Raw genomic sequence first — 25,754 nt, forward strand, 5'->3', positions numbered from 1 at the left:
TAATAAACAGGCTCCTCTGTACTTATAATGACGAGTTCTGATACCTCAGTGTGTGTAAAAAAAACATGTGGTTTGAAGATCAGTAGAACAGTTTCTGGGTTATTCCAGGGGTAGGTGCATAGACAGAGGCCACCCTCACTCACTTCTAGGGCTGCCACAAACGATTATTTTGATAGTCGACTAGTCACAGATTATTTTTGCGATTAGTTGACTAATCAGATCATGCATCCATTGGATGTACAGCTTATTGCACCAGCATGCATCTGCTCTTATATAACTATCATTAGCTTACAGCTTTAAGTGTTTAAGGTATGTGCTAACTAAAAATAAAGACAAGATGAGAGTTTGTTAAATTTTAATGATATTTGCAGATTGTTTCGATGGAGTTTAATCTGCTTGAGGTTTATTCAGCTTTGTAAAAACTATAACTTTAATCTCAGCCAAACCGATTTAATCAGGAACAAATAAAATACTAAAAAAAAGGCAAACAATAACATTTTTAAGTTATCTAAGTGACTTACATATCATGTTTAACCTGAGTAGCGAAAGATGGCGGTGGGTTTGAAAACTATTTGCCAGGAGTCCGGTGTTCTCACAGGCTCTAGTGAGGCTTGAACCCCGGCTAGCTATCGAGCTAGTGGGTAACAGACGTCTCCGAAAACGTCAGAGCGCTTTTGAAACTATGTGCTGTCTGAGCAGATATTTGAGGTTTACACAGCTACATTCTCGCCTGAAAATATGTTAATCTATTATTTTGTGACCCAGAAAGAATAATAAGAGTAATATTAAAACTAACTAGCTGCCGCCATTGTTGGAAACTGAGCTGGGCTGCGCTATGAATTCTGGGACAGAGCTACTTCTTCTTCTGGGTTTAACGGCAGCTGGCATCCTTGTACATGCAGTGCTGCCATCTTCTGTTTCAGTCCGTTATTACACTCTTAAATCCTACTACTTATTCCTGCGTCTTTTGGGATCTTACAAAGCTTCAAACGACGCGTCGACTATTAAATTAGTCGTCGACGTAATCGTGACTAGTCGACTAATCGTGGCAGCCCTACTCACTTCTGATGCAAACCAAGTCATTTTATTCGATAAGCAAGTCTGAAATATGACAGAAACTGCTTGTTTCGGAAAAGAGCTTTAAGGGTTACTCCTAGTAGGGTTTCACGGTGTAAGGAGTTAAATAAATGCATTTCGCTGACATATGAAGTCAGTTTGGCTGAAAGTGTGCAGACACGTCGGGACAGAATCAGCTGTAATGGGACACGAGGAACCTGCAGGGTCTTGTTCTTGTAATGCTTTTGCCTACTGTACGCGTATTACAGATGTTGATGCTGAAGAGCTGACATCTGGATAACAAAAGGGTGGAAATGCAGCTCTCTCTGAGCTCCTTCCTTTTATTTGTCAGTGCAGATGATCACACAAACAGCTGTTGTCTTTAATCGTGTTGATATCAGCCCGTTATTCTACCATGCTGGTGTTAACAGAGGAAAAGTCTTCTGATTATAGAAAGCATGAAAGTAGTTAAGGGAGACACTTGAGTTCAGCCTGCAAACAGATTCAAACAGATTCAATAATCTACAGCTACAGCGGCCAAATCGAGTCAGTCAGGGAAGCAAATGTTTTCTTTTTTAATGAGTGTGTTGATAGTGTAAAACAAAAATGTGGCGTCTGTCTGTGTTTAAAATAATAAATGTTAATTGCATCATTCCAGACCTGAAAGAGCAGGTCAAGTTCCTCCTTTCTTCAGGCGGCTCTGAGGATTTTTCCACACTGAGCCTTCTATTTGACACTGAAGTGACACACTCTTATCGGACCTCCATCCAAACTTAACCTTTTCAACTCATTATTAGACTTTAGAGGCAAAACAGGCTTCGTGCTTCATACTCTGATAGTCCTGCTTTTTCTGAGACATCACCGCCGATCGTTTTGCTCCAATATCCTGCAGCATGTTGGCAGCATCCTCACACATACAGGAAGACAGACCTGTCTCACTCTCTCTCCCTCTCTCTCTGTCTGTTTGTTACTCTCTCTCTCACTCGCTCACTTTTTGTTCCAGCTGCTGTACAAATCCTGGCTTTCCTTTGCAGACTTATTACCCTGCTCTGCTCTACTCTACATCTCTGCGCCTGGAGACACATGCAAACTTTAAGTGTCATCACACAGCGACACACACACACCTCTCCTGGAGTTCCTGCTGAACCAGAGGAGGAGGAAAGAGGCTGGAAGAAATTGGCCTAAAGTCCTGCAGCCGCCTTCGAACTGCTGGTAATGTAGCGCTAATGTCTGTCTGTCCTCAGCTCCTCCCCTCTCTAAGTCTCTGCCTGTCTGTCTGTCCGTCTGTTGTACTTGGGTTTGTAAACAGTTGTTTCATTGCTGGAGAACACTTGGAGATTTGTAGCGTGATAAATTAACTTTTTTCAGGTTGAGCATAAACACTGGTTACAATAATAACTCACTAATTATCAAAGTAATGCAAGAAATTCTCTGTAAATCACTTAATTACTGAGCAAAACAGCTTCCACGACATGGGCTTGATATCCATGTGGATCACAGAGGAAAACCTGGTTTACGCTTGTGTCTCTTAGTAACACAGGAAGCAATGAACGACTCCTGTGTTATGCTGGTTGGAATAAACAGATCATGCTGCTCATCGTCTGAAGTTGTGGGCGTGAAGTCTTTGCTAGTCAGTTTTTCTCCTTGTTGTTTGAGGTTAGTTTGGTCTGTCAAGGCCCCGTTTGCTTGCTCCCACTGTGCTGCTACAGATATGCATTTCTCTCTGGTTTAATGTGTTTTCCATTGGGTGATGCCAACTTTGCAGAAGATTTCCTGGAACAAAATTCGTCACACTAAATACAACACTTAGAGGCTGGTGATTGTGATCAGTCAAAACGATGTGAGATTACATCGCAACAAACACAGCCATTACTGCTGCGTCCACTCGAAGGAAATGAACTGGACAAACCAACATGTGCAGGCACTGTCAGAGCCGCAGACGATAGTTTGTACTACTGTGTAAAAGATGACATCAAAGTTTAAAATGCCTTAAATCTGCATTATTTCTCATGTCCACCAGGGGGTGACTCCTCTGGTTGCAAAAGACTGCAAGAGCTCCGTAAATAAATACTTTGCTTCATCCTTGTCGGTGCATTTAAATGTCAGAAGCTCGGTGAGCATCTGCTGCTTTTGTGTCAGATATTTATGATATATACATATTTTATAGAGACTCAATATTTCCAGGAGGCAATGGGAGACATGAGAAACTAAAATAAGGATTTTTCAAGCTTTGCTGACATTTTATATTAAATATGAGGCTTAGAATGGGCTTTTGGTTGGCTGACTAAGCATGAGAGTAAGCTATTTATGACCATTTCATAAACAAATGTCTCTAATGTTTGAGTCAACGAAACCCCAAACAATTAAATTGGTTTGAAAAAACAAACAAAAAACAAACAAAAAACGGGAAGGATGACAGGGAGATTTTCCTTTGGATCTTTGGAAGTCATAAAAATTAGTCTCTGCAGGAAAAAAAACCCTGTAACTGGTCAACATAAAAACACAAATATGTTTGTTTTCAATGAGCTATAAGTGGTGGCAAGTCAGGTTTTGGATGTCAAACAAGCATCGGTTATTTCAGACTAATAATCTTAGTTTGAATAAACATACATTTGTTGGCTATAAGTGGGGTTTTGCAGAGCATGTTACTGAGATGTGACACCAATGTTTAGAGCTGTCTTAAGGAAGTTGCCGGTACAATAAGCAGAAAGTAGTTTGCATAAAATATTTGTAATAAAAAGTCAATACAATTCAACTTCAGTTAGTTTGGGTGATTTCTCCAAATCCAGTGGAATGTTTTCGGAAAGCAAAGAGCAGTGGACCAAAGCTCAAGCTTTAAACACCGCCTGGCTTCCATTAATCCATAAACACACAGACTCCTGGTTATTTTTATCCTCTGCTGCTCATATTGGAAGTCTCTCCATCTGAGCCTGCTCATCCAGAAACTGAACTGCTGAACATTTTCCATCTCTTTCCCCTCCCTCCTGTTTTCTTTCTCCTGTCTCAGCTCACATTGGTCTCTCTCGCTCTTTGTTTCCCATTGAATCCTGGTTTCCTATTGGTGAGGGCTGATGTGAGGTGGGAGGGTCTCGGAACTGAATGTGATCAGACCTCCAGTCCGTGGAGCTGCAGACTAAAGTTTTACTCCATCCTAAAGGAAATGTGAATGATTAAAAGAGGGAGGGCGTATGTAGGGGATCAGAATAGCCTCTAACTGTGACACATGTGTGATTTTCAGTGAAACTTCATGGGAGATGTAGTTTTTAACAGTGGTTAAAATTCATTATCTAATATCGCAAAAATAACAAATGAACTAAGATTTAAAGGCATGTTTTGAAGCTTTAACTTTCCCACTAATTATGTTCCATCATAAGACATAACACATACTCTCACTGTCATGTTCAAGAAACCTGTTGGAGATTATTTGAGCTTTGATGGTGTATTATCCTGCTGGAGCAGCCATCAGAACCTGGGTTATCTGTGGTCAACATGTCCATCCCTTAACATCACATATAAGCTGTTTATCCCCCACACCCTTACAGCACCTCCACCAGCCTGAACCGTTGATATGAGGCAAGATGGATCCATGCTATCAGGCTGTTAACGCCAAATTTTAACGTCCACCTGAATGTTGTAGCAGAAATCGTAACTCAGATTTCTGCTACAAATTTTCTTTTTTGTCCTATCTTGGCAAGCCTGTGTGAATTTCACCCTTGATTTTCTGCTCTTAGAGATGATTATGCAGGAAAATTTAATTAGATCAGCATTTTTGGAGATAATGTGACCATCCTATCTGACACCAGCAATTATGCCACATTCAAAGTCACTTAAATCACCTTTTCCCCTCATTCTGATCCTCAGTTTGAACGTCAGCAGGCCTATATGACTGACGTTCTGCCTTGTGACTGACAATTATTTGTGCAAACAAGCACTTGAATATAAGTAGCCATGAGTGCAATAATAGCCTTCATGATTCCTTTTAATTAAAATGTCCAAATTGTACATATGTTTGCAAAACGTGGAATAGATGCAACACACCACACCTCACCATAAATGACAAATATCTGAAACTCCACTTTCCTTCTAAAGTATAAACTCTTGGGTGTCTCTCATAACTGTTAAAGAAATACATAATGTCTCTCATATGCAGATAAATCTGACAAATATCACCACAGCCAATCAGCTTTAACATTACTCCAGCCCAGAGGGTGGCAGTGATGCACACTGACCCTTCTGGTAACTGGTAATTGGAAATAAAACTGCTCACCAAAGTTCAGACGGGTAACTATTAGGGGTGCAACGATACACAAAATTCACGGTTCGGTTCGGTTCGATACTTTGGTGTCACGGTTCGATATTTTTTCGATACAAAAAAATGTTCATGCATTTTTAATTTGTCATTTATTAAAATTATAAATATATATTTTAACTCAAAAGTACAGTTTTTAAATTTAACCCTAACCCTTGTGCGTGTTTTTTATTTTGACAGCGAATGCGCACCTGCGGACCACTTATGTGCAGCCCTGGTTATTTAGCTTGTCATATTGCAGCCACAGAAATTCTTTTGTCCATGAAACCATAAAGCTGCACTTTCTTTTTGCCTTATAGTCTGATTTGTCATAACTTCTCCATTTTGTGGTAAGCTTTTCTTTGGCTGTCACTTCTTCACCCTGACCTGTCTTATTTGGCTCAGCAGAACTGAAATGCTTTTACACGCTCACTCACATAAGCTCAGCGATTCTCTGCGCGACTAACCTCTCACATGTTTAAGCTGCGGGAGATTTCACTTGTCATGTTTGCATAGTAAGCTAACGATTGATAAGACGATGTCAGAGGAATTGGTGCACAAATTATCATCACTCACAGATCAGTGCTGTCGCTCTCTATACACAGTTCGCACGATTGCAAAGTGAAAGCAAAAAAACAAGCGCAAATTCAAACGCGACTTCAATATGTCACATATTGACAGTGGCTCACCGATGCCAATGACATAATTACCCAGCTACATTTCTGAAAGAATGCAAAAGCATTGACATATATTTTTCGTACAATAGCCCGACGGGCAGGGCAGAGATAGATTTTGGTAGCCAGACTGAAAAAATCGCTAGCTCCGGGACGTCGGGCTAGCGATTTTGCAAGCCCTGTATCTGATTGAGGAATCACTCATCTTTGGAAAAGAGAGTTTATTACAGAGAAATGTCTCTTTCCAAAATAAAAGCTATACTATCCGCTTCTTCTGGGCTATATTCTCAGCAGCATAAGGAGAATCATGTGCTAACAGCTGTCTAAATGACTCGGCTAAAGTTAGTAGCATGCTTGTTGTTTTTGTCTTTGCACTAGGATGATGTCGGCGTAAATGTGCAGTCATATTCGTTGTGTTCCCACTAGTGCTTTCAGGTTAATCTCGTTGAAATGACCTTAACGCCACAACACGGCAAATCTCCGTTAACGAGCTACCGCCGATCGCTCCGTGCATGGGGCTAGACGGCCAACACGTTAACGAGCTAACTGCGCTAACACACTAGTTCACACCAATGTAATTGAGCATTGCATGGCACATCCAACATACTGTTTTACTTTAGTCCATGACTCGCTTACCTTCAGGGTCATACGTCACATGAAAACCAAAATAATTCCAAACGCCAGATCTGAATGAGGTTCAATTTGCTTGTTGCAAGCAGAGCTTAACTTCTGTCTCGCTAGCTTGCCCTGCGCTCTTCCTTCTGACTATGCTGTCTGTGTTGAGCGCTCAGTGGATCTGCGCTCGACAGTGCAGCCTAGGCGGAGTAGTCGAACACAGATTCACTGAGCGCTCAACACAGACAGCATCGTCAGAAGGAAAATTGATAAAATAAATTACAAATGTTGTATTGTTCATACATATGCGTACCGAACCGAAAGCACTGTATCGAACGGTTCAATATCGATACGAATATCGTTGCACCCCTAGTAACTATAACTTGTCATCTTAAACAAAAACATTAAGTCAAATGGGAACACAAAGGTCTGCGTGTATGAACCGGTTTCACTTGTACCACAGTTTGCTCCATACAGATTTGTAGTGTTTATGTAGCATTTTTTTTAAAGTGCATTTTATTTGTCCTTAAAATACAAACAGAGGAAACTGTTTCCAGCTGATTTTAACAGTACTTTGAATGTGAGCCACATATGGTAAATGTTTTGGTCAGTGTTATTAGTCCTCAAATTGGAGATGGATTGCAGCAAACCTTTTTTCTTTTTTAATTAAATCTAATATCAGCCATGTGGACTGGTCTAAAAACTGTAATAATCAGGCTCAGAAGTGATCTGAGCCCAGAGCTTTATTACAGTTTTTGTGGATAATTTCTGTTTTCTTTTGAATTAAAGGTTTAAGGACATTATGAGGACCTGACACATGATTCAGGCATTTGGTTGAATATACGAAAAGTTCACCTGGTGTTTATTTTGACCAAAATGGAGGCGCTACATGTGGAAACCTTTCTGCTGAAAACATGTAAAATTAATACACTGAAACAAAACAGACACAGAAATGTACCAAAAACAGATGATGCATACAAGTCTGATTGTAACTACACCAGATGAGGAATTTTCTGGTTTCTCATAACTGAAACGTGCCGAGATCTAAAATTAAAAAGCTCAGAGCAATGACAAATCAGTTCTAAATAAAATAATTCCCTGGCATTTATTGACTGAGTACGGAAAACAAGTTGTCTATCTGGACAGAAATCAGAGGCTCATATGATACAGAGAATTGCTTAAATCTGCTCCATTCAGAGGGGGAATCAGACAGAAAAACAAACTATCAGGTGTGCGAAGGTGTGTTTTAGCCTCAGATCTCTATGCTTTAATAATGACAGGACTGCTGTTTATAGACTAGTCATTACACACATACATGGAACCAGCCATTAGGACCCCAGCCGAGAGCTATATGAGGGACAGAAGCAGTGCTGACAGCTCTTTACTGAGAACTGCTGCAGGTAAAATCCTCTCTCTTTTTGTGTTGTCTATTTTTCTGAAGTTAGAGGTAAACATGAATCTATCTGCTTTACTTCAGTTACTTTACCAGCTGCAGGAAGTAAGAATTTAAATGATCAAGCATTAAAAAGATGATTTAAAATAGGAAAAATACTAAAACCAAAAAGAAATCTTAAAAAAAGGGAGGGGCGCTTTTTTTTAGACCTTTTATAATTTTTCTAACTCATATGTAGCTGAAAAGTGGAAAGATAAAAGAAAATGGGTGTAGAGGGAGATGCAGAAGAATATGAAACAAAGGTCTCATGTTGCTTTCAAAACTTGGACATCTTAAACCCTGAAGAATTTACAGTTTTATATTATTTATTTGTCTTCAGTGTATTCCTTTAACTAGGTGGACTGAGTATTAAATCCATTCTCTTTGGGATTAAACTAAGTTTATAACAACATGTATGCAAAACTTTGCAGCTGTTTGTATTTGTGATGTTTTTTTTTAGTAAAAAAAAACAACAACCTTTCTTTGTGTGGAAAAATGTCCTTTTATTTACTTATTTAACACTGTTTATTTTCACGCTGTCATGATAAAAAGCATGTTTATTGATAGTTAGATCTTATTAAAAGGGGAAAAGTACTGTGTAGCAACCTCCTCCTGAACCTAGTCTGTGCTGCTCTATAGGGATGAGGTGGTGGCTGGTGGTGGCCAGTCTGTGGCTGCTGGTGGCCTTGACCATCCCTGATGCTGAGGCCAGAAACCGACCACGAAACCAGAATGGTGAGATTCTTAGAGTGAGGAGGAGGAGGAAGGATGGACAAGGTGAGACTTTTTTTCCATTCAGGGTAATTTTTTTTTTTCAGTTTAATGCTTAATTGACCAGTACAGAGATTTTTTTTTTACCGTATCAAAAAGATTTGAGGGAGGTAGAGAAAGCCTAGTTTCATTAAAAGCGAAAAGGCACCGAGAATAGATAAGGTGGTTTTAGCAACAGTTATAGCAACAGTTACAATTAGAGCTGTTGTGCTGAAAATGTAATGGGTGATCTCAAAGGTTCTGAAGTGATAGTAGAGTTGACAGGAGTGGAGTTTGGTCTTCATGCTCTGAATCATGTACTTGAGCCCTGGATCTTTCTAGAAATTTCTTGGCAGGGGTGCTGGTGAGAAAGATAAAATGTCACATGTAGTGTGTTTGGGCATTAAACTATCTTTAACACGTCAGTGCCGGACTCATGGTGCATCCACTTCTAGGAAATGGACATCATGTGTCTTGTCTCCACTAATCAGGCACACAGAGCATTTCATGTAGTGATAATGTTTCTGAAGTTGGGCTGTTTCCTGCTATGTGCTACAGTCATATTATCCCAAAAACCAGTGAAGGGCAAGGTCTAAGGTTCTTGTGTGAAAACTGCTGTTTGCTGATGCAAAAACCTATTTACAAAAAAATCCCTCACAAACACAGAAGGGAACATTTAGCTTTCAGTCAGTCTCAAGTAATAAACTCACTGGGAAACAAGTTTAGGTTAAATGACAGTGTCAAAACAACCAAAAACATCCCCATGTTCCTAGAAAGATGCACATTAATATGACCAGTGGTTGCAGGTTTTGGCCGGGCTAGAGCGGGGCGAACTAGACCTCTGAAGATCAGACTGGTTCCTGGTCCCAGCATCCCAGTGGTGCCTGTAGAAGGAAATGCTCTTCTCCTACAACCCTATAAGAACATCCAAGAACAGCACGCCACCTACAACGTCATCCCAGGTCAGTGAGACAGCTCTGCTAATCCATGTTTATGTGACCAATAATATAACAGTAACGTAGGGTTACTGTTACATAGATTAGTCGATTCACACATAGGGTGTGGATGGACTAATCAACTTTACTAACAAATATCACAACACAGTGTACAGTGATAAAAAAAAAACCTTTAAAATTATTCACATTTCCAGTAGGAGATAGATTAGATGCAGCAATTAGAACCAAAGTGGACTTATTAACACAGAAGAAGGAAGTTATTTTTTTAACATATCCCAAAAGATTCACAAATAAATAATAGGTAATAAAATCTTAAGTGATACAGTAAAAAAACATCCAGATTTAGAGAAGCTGCATGTATGAGTCCAGTCAAACAACAGTTCAGCTCAGAAGCTCCATCCTGTTCTCATAACGAAGCTGCCGGCTTTTACAGCACCGCAATTTAATGACAAATCATCACATTCCAAAATGAACAGAAGGGAAAAACATCTGTGGGAAAAGAGCTCGTCAGAGAAGTAGCCCTGAAACATCGCACACAGAGATGGGGACAAAGGCTCCAAAGAATAACCTCAAAGCCATGTGGAAAACCTTCAGTTTAACACATTAAAGTCAGCATTATGTAATTAGAAGGGAAGGTAGCGGCAGCAAGCTTTTGTTGGAAGCTACAAGGATTTTTCCAATTCTTTTTTTTGCTGTTGTTTTGGGTGTAAGAACAAGTCTCTGTTTAAGTGACTGTAATGTAACAGCAACAGTCAGACTGCAGTTTACAGTAGCAAGAAGCGGCTCATCAAACCAGTGGACTTTCCACTGAAGACTGGGGAAATGAAAGACCTCTGACCAGAAGTCACAGCATTTTAGTGTAAGTGTTAATTTTGGATGTATTTATATTTTCAAGGTCCCCTTACTTTGCTTCCTTACCTTGCTTTTTCAACAGATTTACTCAGATTGAGGCCCCATTTATAATTCACAAGTGTTCAAAGTATAATTCCAAGTCATGTGACTGTATTAAGTGGTCAAGGGCAGAAAAACTGGAAAGAAGGACTTTGAGTTATGCATTTTTTATATTTTACACAGGGAGCATTTACTTTATCTTAATCTATTTACATTCACCAGGTCGCCGGCGACCTTTTCAAAATTAGGCTAAGGTTAACAGTAATCTGAGAAGACATCGGCTGGTCTGATCATTTATCGTCTGTGTGTAGCAGCAAACGTTTTAAAGTTTGCAGTGTACCTCAGTTCCACCAAAGCGTTCTTATACATGACTGGTCAACAGAACACTGACTAAAAACAGAGTATAACTAACTGTTTACAGAGATTAGGCTGAATCTCTGTAAATTGCAGCAGTCGTTATGGATTTTTGTCTATCTGGCCCAGCAAATTATAAGGGCTATAGCAAAGGAAATCCAACCATCATGAGGGCTTAGGGTGCACCAGACTTCTCGCAGCATTCTTCTGAACAGTAGGACTCTCGTAAAACTCAGATAAAACCTCAGCACCAGTGTCCGCATAACAATCGAAGTTTTAGAAGCAAGAAACAAAGTGATCATGGAGTTTTTCAAAGCTTTTTCAAGAAACTCATCTTTTCAAACTGCTGCACCATCTCCCTCAGTATAATCAGGAAATCTCTGAGCTTCTGCACTGATATACCAAGTAAAAGTAAAAATGACACCATCATACACTCGTGCCTTCAACCTGGCCAAGCTGAAACAACACTAAAGCGTGGCTCATGTCAGTGGATGTAACATCACTTTTGGATTGCACCGCCTTTTGCAAGGATGACAGCAGTGGGTGTAATGGGGCCTTATGCCGAAATGCAGCAAGCTCCCTCTTCCCAGCATGTCCTGGACTGCCCTGCGGCCTCTTCCCAGTTGGACATGCCGAAAACACCTCACTGAGGAGGTGTGCAGGAAAATGCTTAGTCAGATATTACAACCAGGTGACTCCAAGACCAAAGAAGTGTTTCTGTTATATTTATGTGTCATATATTATAATATTATAAAAACTTGTATTGTTTTTAACTGTTGTCCACTAATTGTGCTACTGGTGATAAAAACAACAAATAATATGCTCTGAATGGTATAGGATAGTGCCATATCACAGTGCTTACCAAGCTAACCATGCTATTTAATCAAAAACCTGCAATTTACTGAGCAATGTAGAGAACAGTGACACAGAGACAAAGTTTTAAAGAGAAAAGCTCTAAAGTATGTGTGCTCGAACTGAGATGACAGGGTGACAGTCTCACTGCTCACTGTTAAAAGGACAAAGATATTAGGGAGACCGTATTTAAGAGAAATAACCTGAGCCTCTTAACTACCTGTGTTCCTATAGACGTAACAAAGAGCATACCATTAGAAAGGATAGATGACAGACAGAGCTAACAGACAAAAAAAAAGAGGCTCTTCCTGCTGTATCATAGTGGTTTACAGTCTTTTATACTGACTCACTGCCAGGCATAGCCTTGTCTTGTCCTCGGTCTCATGTTGAAAGGTGAAGTTAATTCAAAGGGAGGAGTAGAAATGCTTTGTCTGTTTTTTATGGTAAAGTACAGGCTTTTGATTCGACTAGACACACACAGCAATTATTGCAGCAGGCCTGCTGCTGCTGAGGAGCATGAAAAGGGTCCAGGATAAAGTTGTGTCTGGCTCTAAATCTTAAATCACTGCTCAGCTTTGTTCAGTGACTCAATTTGTTGTGGTTCTGTGTTCAGTGAAAATAAGTTCCTTTGTTTGAAAACTAAATTGGTCAATCAGAGGTTTGTTGATGAGATTAGGAATGGGGATGTCAGCTTCTAGCACCAGAGCCAGAAAACAGTCACAACATAAGGTGCTGATTAGATTTTTGCACCTCTACAGGTTACTGCAAGTCAGACAGATGCCCCATTCACTCCCCAAACAATATGGGGCCACCATCCTGTAAAACTAATGCGGTCAAAAAGTTCCTTGAATCACCCCACCAAAAATGGCTGATGTTTGCTTTAAAGTCAACTTCTTGTGCAGCAGTGCTCCTGGAAGTCTTGTTTTGCACTTTTAAGTCTCTAAATCTCAATGTCAAATTTGCAGAAAACATACACTTCTCTTCCAAACTGACTTAATTTTCACACAGAGGCTCCCCACTGCTGATGACACCTGGATTTACAGCTGTGATCCAGTAGTTTCTCCACAGGTAACAAGTTTTCCTGTAATGTCCCGAGGCATCTAAAGAAGAACATACAGTGGAAACTCCCTGAATTGTGCTACAGTGTGCCAGTAAACAGCACATTATAAAGGCCACTGTTTGGCCTCACCACCTGTCCCACTTGGCTAATGTGAAAGATCAAGTAGGGGTTTAGACAAACACAGGAATATAATCTTGAAGGGCAAGTCATCCAACTTTAAATCAGCAACATTTTAGATTTTCATGAGTAACTTCCTTGAATTTTCTGGTGGCACTTTTTACTAGAACGGTTCTCTTATTTAGCAAACAAAACTACAACAGGGCAGAGGCTGGGAAACTCTTTCAATATGAAGTAAAATAGTGTAATCTCTAAGCAGCACTCCATGATCCAAAGTGTTTCTGTTATTAAGACATGATTCACAGTGAAAATGTTTGGTATCTGAATGAAAAGTAACCACATTTGGTTCTTCTTCTCATTTACCACTATGTAACAAAGTGTCACCCACTGCTTGTTTGATTGTGTTGAGTGACTGCTTGCAGGCTTTGTAATTATGTCCAGTTGTTTCAATGCTAATTATACTTTCAGCATTTGCACAGTTGTTGTGCAGAAAACCAGAAATCTTACCATGTACCCACGATGGTGAGGCTGCAGATGTTTCATAGTGTTTTATGACTGTGTGTGCTCACTGCAGATGTCAAACGCCAATATACTACAGTAGCAGTCATGTTCTTGCCCATAGTGTGTGTCCTTATGGGTACACTGCCAGGTCTTAATGTTTTTCAGACATTATTTGCTAATGTTAAATGTACTAATGCTTCTAGATAATATACACATTTCATAGTTTGATTTCAATTAATTACTCCTGACATTACTGTCTCTGTGTTGTTTCAGGTAAGCAGGGCCAGTGTGTGTACCAGGGTCTGACCATGTTTGACCAAGCCGTCTGGTCCCCAAAGCCCTGTGTGACTTGTCTGTGTACCGGAGGGCGGGTGGTTTGTGATGAGAGCACCTGTCCCGAAATACACTGTCATTTCCCCTTCACCCCTGCGGGCGAGTGCTGCCCTGTCTGCATGGAGCCAGGTAGAAACACAACATGTGACACAGCCATGGTACAACATTCAGAGGCAACAGATATTAACACCAAAGTCCCCTCAAAACCTAAAGGGGACCTACTAGAGTAACTCAATCAATCAATAATCCACATTTCAAGATGTTCTATCTGCTACTATCTTATGAGTCAGTAGACGTCTCCTTTCTTAAAATGAAACTCGTGTAAATTGTTCATTACATCAGTTCTGAACGGAATCGAAACATTTCCTTGGTGCTGAATAATTTCCATCTCTGAGGCCTCAGCATGTTGCTTCCTGTTTCATCATGGCTTTAAAAATGTGGTATGCACATTTTGGATGCGTGGACATTCATGTTGTGAGAGTTTTAGCATGTTTGTATATTGGGACATAACATCTGTTGTTCAACATGTCTGGGATTAATTTTGCTTTACTGTCAATTCAGATCATCAGAACAAAGACGAATGAATGTGGGACTAATATGAGGTTTAAAGATGAGATGCTGAGTCATATTACTGGGAGATCTGTGGAGATGCTGGAGGCAGAAAACAAATTGTAAAAAAATATTTGTGGGAAAGACTCAGCCAGCAGGCCTGTAGTAAAAACCTTTGGCAATGAGAACATAATTGTTAAATGTAAATATATTTTTACACTGTAATTTTTTGAGTTGCTAATGTTGGGGCAAATAATTTTCTACCTCTGCATGCATGTGCATCCTTTGTTGTAAATGGGAAACTTGTCTTTAAAACCTTCTAAGAATTATGGGGAAAAATAGCTGAACTTACACTATTTTTTCGTTGCTCATATTTTTGCATGCCACATTGAGTGCATATGTACAGAAATACAGCAGAAGAAAACCTCTTTTCTATGACTTGAAGGTCATAGAAAAGGTGTGTTCCTCTACCTGTACACGTGCACCTTCTGTTGTATGTATAAAGTTTACTGGGAAGGAAGCTGTTTTATAGCCAGAACAAAAGTCCAATTATAGTTATTCCCAAACTCACTGAAAAACCTCAGATGTAAGTTTGTCTCTTTGATTTTATATTTACTAAATGATCTTGTTAACACAAACTTTTTGACTATAAAACAGCACAAGTGTTGGACAAGTGAGCTAAAGTTGGTCTAAATCAGGAACAGTATTTTGCTGCATGATGTTTTTGATTCTTATAAGATGACAAACTGTATGTTTTATAAAATGTATCCATTGCTTCTGCTTCTACAAGACATTTTATAGATTTGAACAGAAAATTTACAGAAACCAACTAACCAACTATAAACTTAGGAGATGCCTAATCAGAAGTATTTAGGCAGTCTGAGCTAATTTGATTCCCCACAAATGTTTGAAATTGAATACAAAATTGGACTCAAAAGATAAATAACAGCCACAAACACTGTCAACAAGGCCAACATCAGGTGGTACAGATATTTTGATGAGGAACTGATCCATTGTTAAATATAACCAACCAATTCTTAGGCCAAATTTGATTAGCCTTTTACAAAATGAAACTGTCTTGTAACTTCTCTCATTTTCATGACTTAACAAAAACATGAGACACACAAACATTCTCATATGGATGTATGTTTATGAAAACAAGTCTATAATTCATATTCAGATTTAGGACCAGAATGCACCAGTAGCAGCAAACACCACAACAACTGACTTTATCTGACTGTGATCATATGTCTTAGTGGTCTTAGTGGGATTTGGTCCAGACTGGTCTACAGCAGCAGTCTGCTCTGTAGCTTTAACAAGCTGGTCTGAAAGAATGTAGATGGCTGTTTGTTCACAGCACTAACACACAGCCGTCTGTTTGTCCATCTGCTGTCTGTCTGTCCACCTATCACCATGCCTGTCTGTCCCCACCAACCTCAATCTCCATCCTGTTTCCTCTCTTTTATTGCAGTTTCTTTATTTTTCCGCTCTACTTCTTCATCTTTCTCTCTGTCTGTATCTCCAACTTTTTTTTTCTTCACTCCTCTTTTCCTTCCTGTCCCTTTTCCTCCTACCCCTTGATGGGGTGTCCCTCACCACCATAACCCCCCCCCCCAGAACCTGACCTCAGCCTTGACATTTCTGGTGACTCCCCAGTTCCCAATGACCCCAGTGATGTCGTGACTCCACTGACCCAAGAGGAGATCCAGAAAATCCTCTGGAGGGAGGCAGAGCAGCATCGTGAGGAGGAAGAACGCGTGAAGAAGAAGGAGGAAGCGAGAAGAAAGAGAAGGAAGCAAAGGAAAGAGCAGGAGGAGAAACAGAGAAAGATAGCTGAGGAGATGAGAAAGCAGGAGGAGGAGGCACTGAGGCTGCAGGAAGAAAAGGAACTGGAGGAGTGGAGCAGGCAGGTAGATGAGGAGCAAAAGAGAAGGCAGGAGGAAGAGGAAGATAGGAGACAGAAGGAGGAAGCAGAGAGAGAAGCAAGAGAGAGGGAAAGGAAGCTAGAGGAGGAAAGGAAAAAGCAGGAGGAGATGCTGAGGGAAGAACTTTTGGATTTAGTTGAAAAGGAGAAAGAGCGGCATGAGGAAGAGAACGAGAGGTACGAGGAAGAGATCGAGAGGCACGAGGAAGAGAACGAGAGGCGCGAGGAAGAGATCGAGAGGCGCGAGGAAGAGATCGAGAGGCGCGAGGAAGAGATCGAGAGGCGCGAGGAAGAGATCGAGAGGCACGAGGAAGAAAAGGAGGAGCAGGAGGAGGAGGTGTGGCTGAGAGGAGATGTGTTTCAAATGCTTCCAAAAGAGCCTGAAGAACCTGAGGAACCAGACCTCCTTCCTGCTCCGATTCCAAGACCTCCAGTTGCTACAGAGGAGGAACAGGTAGAAACCAAAGAGACGGAAGAAGGGGAGGATAGGGAGATCATAGTTGTAAACAGAGGAGGCCTTCCTCCAGGCTGTGACATCTCTGACGTTACTGCCACATGTGAGGATGCCAAACTCACACACTTCCCTCCTCTGGCCATTCCTGAGCTGAAATCCCTCAGTCTGGAGGGTAAGTCAACACCGGAGACACAGAGTCATTAAAGAAAACAAACCCTCAAAACAATCTGAGGATTTCAGAAGGATGTATATTATCAGTAGAGTTATACAAATACAAGTGAAACACTTAAAAAGGAAGCTTCAATATTATGTCAACCCACAACTCAGATGAAGCTTCTTAGCCTTTTTTTTTTTTTTTTTTTAACAGTAAGAGAAATATAAAACTGATAATACTCGCATTACGCTAATGATTGCAGAGGATTTGTACTGTTGCAGTTGAATGCAGTGTTTAATCAGTGACCTTGCATATTGGACAACGAGCAACCTGTAGGCTAATTTAAATATTCATGAACTTTTTTAAGGTGAACTTTTTTGAATGTTCATAATATTTTCATTGTAACATGTTACTGTATTTTGATTCAGTTACCCAGTGTGCTTCCCTTTGCTTACTTTATCATAGTCAGTGTCGGCCCAACCCAGACTTAAAGCATAAAGTTGTCATCGTGTATATGTTGTCTTAGCCTTGTGACATGAACACTGCTGGACAACAATCGCGTACAATCTTTTTACAGTCAAAACAGCAGCATCTTTTACCAAACAAACAACTAATGCGCTGCAAGGTATGGAAAAAGCAGACTTGCATTATTAACATCGATCATCTAAAGCTGCTAAAAATCTGAAGTTTAACAAGAGAAAGGCATTACAACTGCCACCTACAAGTGAGAAGCTGGAAAAAACTTTTAGTTTGCCAAATTAGTATCACTTACCAGCCTGGGGAAGGGATTTAGAAACTAAGACTCCAATTAAGAAAGCACACAGAAACAAACTACAATTGGAGAAATCCTGTTGTCAATATTAACTGAACTTGCTCTGACCTGCAGGCAACAGCATCAGCCGCATCCCAGCAGATGCCTTTAATGGAATCCCTAACCTGGAGTGGATCAACCTGAAGAAAAACAAACTTACTTCTGCTGGCATTGACGCTAAAGCCTTCAAAGTAAGTCATAATAAAACTGAAAACGACTGAAGCCCAAGCTTTTTAAAAAAAATCATCTGCCAGAAATATAACAATGGTTCAAGTAATAAAGTTTAAAGGTGGGTGTGCAAAGACATATGGCCATCTTCAGTGTAATATCATCAACTCCACGGAGAAAGAAAGGTGTAACATAATAACAAAATCTTTAAGACTTGGTAAGATTTTTAGCAATTTTTTTTTTTTATGAGAAGGAAAGTGAATGTCCTACTAAACCTAAAAACATCTGTAAAATATGTAAATACCAAAGAGGTGGAAAGGAAGAAGGAGGTCTGCGTATCTGCTTAGACTACTGCGCCTGACATTTAGACGAGGAGAAGCAGCAGGAAAAAAAACCAAACAGACCAATGGAAAATATCCAAATGTGAAAAAAGTAATCATCTAAACATGTTGCATTTTATTAATAAATGTGACAAATGTGGAAACAACATTAAATGAAAAAAAAAATTAACTACAAATTCAGAGAAGGAAAACAAACATGTATTTCTATAATAATAATAATAATAACAACAAGGATAATAACTTGGTGGCAGCCTATTTTTACTTTCCAGTACTTATACCTGCGTGTGTGTGTTTCAGGGTCTGAAGAAGCTAACACGTCTGTATTTGGATGGAAACCTTTTAGACGTTGTGCCATCTGACCTTCCCCCAACCCTGCAGGAGCTGAAGATCAATGAAAACAGACTGAGAGGGATAGATGAAAACAGCTTCCAGGGTACTGCTATCACATCCTTTAATGACATCCAGCTGGTGTTTCTCTGTCCAAGAAGTCAAAGTACCACAGACATTGATTTGGCACTATCTAAATAAAACTGAATGGAATTGATATGAAATCGCCTTATAGTTTGACCTCATCAATTACATGGCCTGTAGGACTTCCAGAATCAACAGGCATCCCTGAGCACTTATTTGGGCAGCTATAAATATAAATATGATCTTAATTTACATTAATTTTATTCATCAAATAAGCATAAAGCTGCATGTATGGAATTAGTCAAATCTGATGAAAAACACAAAAGTTTGCCCTAAAATAAAGTTTTATGAGACTTTATTAGAGTTATATTTCTAGTAGAATCTTTGCTGCGGCAGGATTCTTCCATAGATTCCCATTCAATATTCCCATGTCTGTCTCCTATATTGCGTCTGGTTACAAACAACCGTTCATTGTTTTAAAATTCAAAATATAAATTGGTTACTTCATGGATTGCACAGCTCACAGACCAAAAGAAAGTTAGATCCTATGTATGGTTATTCACTTCTAAACACACTATTCATCACAAGTTTATCTTTTTTTTATCTTTAAGATTTGAGCAGCCTGGTTATTCTGGAGCTGGAAGGAAATCTGCTGAGTGAGGGGAATGTAGATCCTCTGGCCTTCGCTCCCCTAATCCAGCTTTCCTACCTCAGACTGGGGAGAAACCATTTCCGTACTGTACCACAAGGCCTTCCCAAGTCATTGCTGGTATGAAACAATATCTGTTTCCTTGACTCTCTGACTATCTCTCATTCCTCACACTGGGATACATCCTTGGCCACATTTTTTGACTTATTTAAAAGACCCCCGGGCCTCATATTTGAGATAAAATAGGCTTACATAAGTTCCAAACATTGGGATCTATAAAAACAAACTTGGCAGCCAAATGCTCGCAGCTATATTGAAACTCTAACCTATGTGAATGATATTTGGAGACAGAAGAAAACTGGAAATGCAAACTGCAGAGAGGTGAATTATATGTGATGCCTCTCAACTTATACACAATATTGCCAAAAATATTCAATCACCCATCCAATCTTTAATATATTGATACGTTTTTTCATAGAATTTGTGAGGTGATAGACCTTAATGTTCACATGTAATTCTATAATCTGTGCACACTGTTAAACTAGAATATGGAAGCTTTAATCAGCTCATAAGCCTTTTTGAACTGCAGCTGGCAAAGAAAATAAATATACACAGCTTTCAATAAACCAACCTATTACATAGTTGATCAATTTTTCTTTCACATTGTCAGAGTAGCTGAATTTACTTTTTGCTGAAGTAGCAAAATTTTCTTTTTGGGTCTGATGTTTAATTTCTGCTTCTACCTGTGGGAAACCATTTCACCCGAGCAATTATGGCCTTTGGCTAACCACAAACAATGCAGAACACCAGCGGCACAATGCTGCTGTAAACCTACTTCATTTTATGACACTGGAAAGGTTTTACTTACTCTCTCTGCAAATCCAAACCCTCTGATTGTTGTTCATCCAGAACCAGAGTACAGTCTATCATTAACATGTTTCTCTGCTAAATATTCAGGGTTCCAAGTTTTGTGAGAGACTTTGGCTTTTGAATAGTGAAGAGTTAATGATTATAATTAAAGGTTATGCGTGGTGGTCACACTCCTGCCTGCCTTCTCATTTTACTAATTAGGCTGAAAAAACACAAACACAGCTTTGGCATGAATTATGCATTTACAGCCTTAAACAAAGTCAGGAAGAACAACAAACCCATCTGCCAAGATCTCTGAACAAAAACCATCCAGGAAACATATTTACACTAATTGCATGTGAAATTAGGAACTCACGGCAACATTGGATCCCACTTCCTCATAAATAGTTTCTATTATGACGCTCATGTTGCCAAATATTTTGTTTTATGTTTTTCCATCTTTTAGGAACTCTATTTGGAGAACAACCTTATTGAAGAAATCTCAGAGACCGTTTTCAATCAGACCAGCAATCTGAACATAGTTTCTTTAAGACACAACAAACTGGAGGAGACCAGGATTGCTCCACTGGCATGGATCAACCACAGGTCTGACAGAAAGAGAGGCTTTTACCCCCACAGTAGTGTTACTTTAGCTGTAATTTTCATGGTCTCTTACTGTTAGTAATTGTTTTCATACTGTTACCTTCTCTGCAGAAATTTGGAGTCCATTGACCTTTCATATAATAAGCTTTACATGGTTCCTTCATATCTACCAAGATCTCTAGTTCACTTGGTGCTCTTGGGAAACAATATTGAGAGGATACCTGGTAGGTGTGACTGGTTAAAGGATTATCTGGCTAATAAATGTTACCTTCTTAAAGTTAGCGGACTGACACAAAACCTTCCTATTCAATGTTTTATTTTTTAAACAATAATAACTTTAAATGGATTAGGCTGATGATTGATCTAAGTTTTTTAGAAAATTAACTTCTATAATACATAAGTGGTAAGTGCTAGCTTACTTAGGTCAGTTTCTCCAACACTGAGAAAGCAATGCACAAGCAACATCAGAGGTTTGGGTTTTGTTATGCTCTTTCTGATGTATGGGTACTGGAAGCGGTCAAAATGTATTTATTTTGATCTTTTTATTACCCATCGTTTATTACCCATAAACAAACAAAACAATAAATATATACATAACTAAATAAATAAATAACATGATCAAAGTTAACAGACTACTTTAGAATGACTTAATGATTTGCTGTGTAGTTTAAGGTGAGCTGCAGTTAACACTTATTAAGACTTGTACAGGTAGAGTTAAATTATTGTACAAGGTAAATTATTTTCTTTAAATACCTCCACAGGTTACGTTTTTGCCCACATGCAACCTGGTTTAGAGTACCTCTACCTCTCCTACAACAAACTGGATGGAGAAGGGACTGAACCCGAGTCGTTCTTTGGGGCCTACCACTCCCTGGTAGAACTGTGTTTGGACCACAACCAGCTGGTTGTTGTGCCATCTGGCATCAACGAAATGACCAACTTACACTTCCTCAGACTCGACAATAACATGATCAGGTAAGAAAGCACTATTCATAAATACACATGCATTAATTCTGAATGTTCTAATATGCAAACTTTTTAAACAGTTACTTCCTTGACACACATGAGACTATCTTACTCGTAATTTGTTTATGTTGAGAACATTTTTTGGCACTGGGCGTACTGTTACAGGCAGAATTGTACTGTTATATGTCTGCACTAGCTAATTATAAAATGGGAGCATAAATGAGGCTTATAGAAGACACCTCTTAACAGCTCTCTATATTTGAAACTCTCCAGTCCATTACGGATCAGTTATAAAATAAGAAGAATTTCAAAAATGTAATATCACTTTGCTAATTTTTACATGTTATTTGTTTATGGGTTTTTTCCCCAAATCAAATGCTTTGCACAAACTTCCAAGACAGTAGAGAAAAATTATTACTATTGACTTGATTGGTACAATGGCGTAACTAATAATTAAAATTAAGACTGATGGTGTATAATGATTTGCATGATTTGCTCCGACTTTAATATGATGACCAGAAATGATTACTGATTTATTTAGTTACAGAAAAAAATAAGATAGTGATTGATGATCTCAAAAAACTAATTTAAGTAAGAAAAGGAGTCAGGAAAAAACAGGTGATTAAACACAGAACCACAAAGTCATTTAAGACCAACAACAAAGCTCCTATGACAGACATGAGTCGGACCAGATGACTGACTCATTCAACACAGACTGCCAAACAATATTATACTGAAAGTTCACTGGATGGAGAGTTGTCTTGACGACAAGAAACAAAACAAGTTGATTCATAGTTCCACCTAGGAGTCGCACTGAATCACCTCATTATGCACTCACAGGTTTCTTGCGCCGTGCACACAGTCCAGGTCGTGGCAGTGTGTTTTATTTGAAATGACCAATTTAAACACTGCACTTTGGTCTGTCTTTATTGGCAAGAAGGCTAACACTGCAGGTGGGAAATTACAATCAGACTTGAAGGAAATATTGCTAACCATTCTAACATATGTGGTGCAATAAATACACAAAAAAACCCTAAAAATGAATAAATATGCACAAAAGTTTAAAACCTTGAAAACGGACTAGAAATGTATATGTTAAATTTCTTCTTAGAAAATGCTAAGTGAGTATTTTCTTCTTTTGGAACATGTTTAACTACACAAAGAAAACAAAAGACGATTTCCAGTAAATGCAACATGAAGTGAAAAGTAATTAGTAGTGTTGGTCTTATATACTCATTATATTAACTAAATATTAATGTCTGTGTATTAATAGTTTTGGTGATTAATGAACTCTGTAACCGTGTATCTTCTGCATATCAGTGAATTGTACATTAAAACGACATGTTTCCCAGAGGGAGCATATATGCAAAAATATACTTGGGCACAGATCAGTACTCCATTATCTGCCAGTTAACACATAATGGAAAAAAGTTTGTTTCAGCTATAGGGAATAAACATGAATCTATATTCTCATGCTATGTCTTCAAGGAGTATTCCTGATGAAGCCATCTGTGACCCAAACCGCAGCGGGGACTCCACCTTGGTGGCTGTAAGATTGGAAAACAACTACATCGACCCACAAAAAATCTCACCAATGGCCTTTTCATGTGTAAGATCTGCATCAAGTGTGGTCTTAAAACCCCAGAAAACCAAGTGAACACACATAAACAAAATAAAAAACTGAGAGACAGTGGACTTTAATCTGCCAAAAGAAGTCAAAATCTCCTTTCATCATTTTTTTCTGTTACTAATATCATACAAATAATATAATACGAATAAACCTAAAAAATTACTAGAAAACGCGTTAGTCTGATGTCAAAATCTGACACACATTCAAACATGGTTACTGTTGTATGGTAAGATGCTATTTGAACATTTTCTACAACTTTAGACCAAACACATGGTTTGGTATCTGGTAAGCTGTCCTGCTCTGTCACTTGGCCTTAAACTGGTGTGAAAGTGACAGAACACATCTGTCCACTCTCAGAAAATCTTCTTCTACTTTTGGCTGGTCCCTCTAGAGGGTCGCCGCTGTGGATCACTGTGTAAAAGGGAAGGAATTCACAGTAAAATGAAAATCCTAATAAAGAAATGGAAAGAATTCTATGAAGTGCGACTGCAAGCACAGCGCATTATTTTTAACAACCTCAGCACCTTCATGTTTCATTTCTCAGCAGCAATTCTTCCACTGCCTGTTTTCATAAAAACCCTGACATGGAAAGCTCACACGTGACACATCCCCTAAGATGATTGTGTTAAACCAAGTGCTGCTGGAGCCAATTCCTCAAACAGATCGAGATGAGATGTAATGACATGCCTGTTCCTCAACATTTTATCTTTATCTTGCTTACGTGAATGGACAGGGCAGTGACCTCCTCAATTGTAGTTAAGTCTGATTTATGTTTGATGCAAAAATTAAGTGGGAGTCTTGCTATTGCATGTGTTATGATTTACAATTCAGCATCATCAAGATGAATGCATCATATGTGATATTGAGCTTTTGTTATGGTATATCCTGCACAGCAACTGTTTCACTTCACTTTGTGGTTAAAAGAATTCACAATGAATTCACAATTCATTACAAAGTTATGACTGCATCTGTATCTGGGTTAACTTCTATTTCTTCTTATCCTGCTTTATATAGTATGTGTCTTAACATGGGTTTATTTAATCCCAGGTAGGAGCAGAGTATGCTAAAGAACTTATGGAGATTATGGCCAAACATTTCTGACTTTAATACTGCTGCATGAAAATATCTTATTTTTCTTACTGTAAATTTGTACTTCTGTGTTTTCTTTTAACTGAATCTTCTTCTTTCCCAGACAGAAACACACAAGACTTTTAGATAATTTAAACTCTTTTACTGTGCATCAGCTTTCAAGCTGTGCAAATTGTAATATAATGTATTACCACTGTGTACATGAAAGGCTCGTTCTACCCTAACGTTGCTTTGAAAAGCTCTCACTAGAGGTCCAAAACACTCAACAATTTACTTTAGATTTTTAATTTTTTTCCCCACAAATTTAAGATATATTTGAAGATTATATCCTTTCATTTGCTCTTGGCTGGCCAACATGCTTAAATTATATGAAGTTGGTGAGTATATTTTACAGTTTAGCACAATGTTATGATGCACGGAAAAAATAAACTTTAAGTTACCATTCCTGTCTGAGTGAAGTCTGCCTAAACCTAGTACCCTCACACACCCAAATAAGTTAGATTATATTGCACTGGATCCCCTGATCATTTACACAGCCTGCCTGTCCAGGACATTTAGGAGTATATTCATGTTATCAAATTAACAGCTTGGGCTTCAGGGAAAAAGTGGAGCCATGATGACTTTTACAGAATAAGAAAAAAAATGTAGTTAACCTTCCATTACATGTCTTTTAGCTATATGTAATACATATTTACTGAAAGCTGCAATTAACAGAGCTGAAAAGCCAACCAATTCATAATATTTTCCTCTACAAGCCTGAGGTTTAGGATCATTTACTTCAGTCACAGACATCGAAAGGATGATTGAAACAGAAAAAAACCTAAACTGTGAGGAGCATAAAACCTCAGCTTCTTTAATGGTAAAAAACCTGAAAATATTAGATAATTATATGGGGACTAAAATTAATTTGAATGAATAAAAGCAATAAAACAAAGAATCACAAATGTGTGGTCAGTTTTCTAGATGCCGGCAGTTGTCATCTGACTGAACCTGGAGCTGGAAAACTTTCCTCCCTTGAACTAAAGCTGAGATGAAAGTTTTTCCTGAGGGAGTTCTCCTCTGCCAACATAAACAGCTGCTCTGTTCATCAGTCTTGCATATCAAACACGTGAGTGAGCAATCATATACTCATTAGTCATGTGACCTCATCCATGCTCCTCAGGATGAGGAGATGTAACTGAAAAAGTAAACTGTAAAGTCATTCCCATGTACTCAGACATTTTATCAGGCACAAAAGATCAGTACGGAGGTGGAACTCAATTCATCTGATTTCTGTG

General features: G+C 38.9%; 2 protein-coding genes across 2 annotated transcripts in view; one reads left to right on the forward strand and one right to left on the reverse strand.

Annotated features, from left to right (window-relative positions):
• cenpp (centromere protein P) overlaps positions 1 to 25,754 on the reverse strand; it is a 116,411-nt gene that overhangs the window by 4,417 nt on the left and 86,240 nt on the right. The window lies entirely within an intron of this gene.
• On the forward strand, positions 2,125 to 24,178 carry ecm2 (extracellular matrix protein 2, female organ and adipocyte specific). The gene is made up of 12 exons (XM_085354508.1): positions 2,125 to 2,268; positions 8,705 to 8,842; positions 9,622 to 9,777; positions 13,820 to 14,008; positions 16,046 to 16,978; positions 17,847 to 17,962; positions 18,578 to 18,713; positions 19,303 to 19,460; positions 20,656 to 20,795; positions 20,904 to 21,016; positions 21,554 to 21,767; positions 23,247 to 24,178. The coding sequence occupies exons 2-12, from the start codon at positions 8,707 to 8,709 to the stop codon at positions 23,413 to 23,415; spliced, it is 2,460 nt and encodes an 819-aa protein (XP_085210634.1). The 5' UTR covers positions 2,125 to 2,268; positions 8,705 to 8,706; the 3' UTR covers positions 23,416 to 24,178.

Source organism: Diplotaxodon limnothrissa, linkage group LG5 (assembly GCF_057381915.1).
Source record: "Diplotaxodon limnothrissa isolate DT_005_m linkage group LG5, D_limnothrissa_male_GT1.1, whole genome shotgun sequence".
Classification (NCBI taxonomy): Eukaryota; Metazoa; Chordata; class Actinopteri; order Cichliformes; family Cichlidae; genus Diplotaxodon; species Diplotaxodon limnothrissa.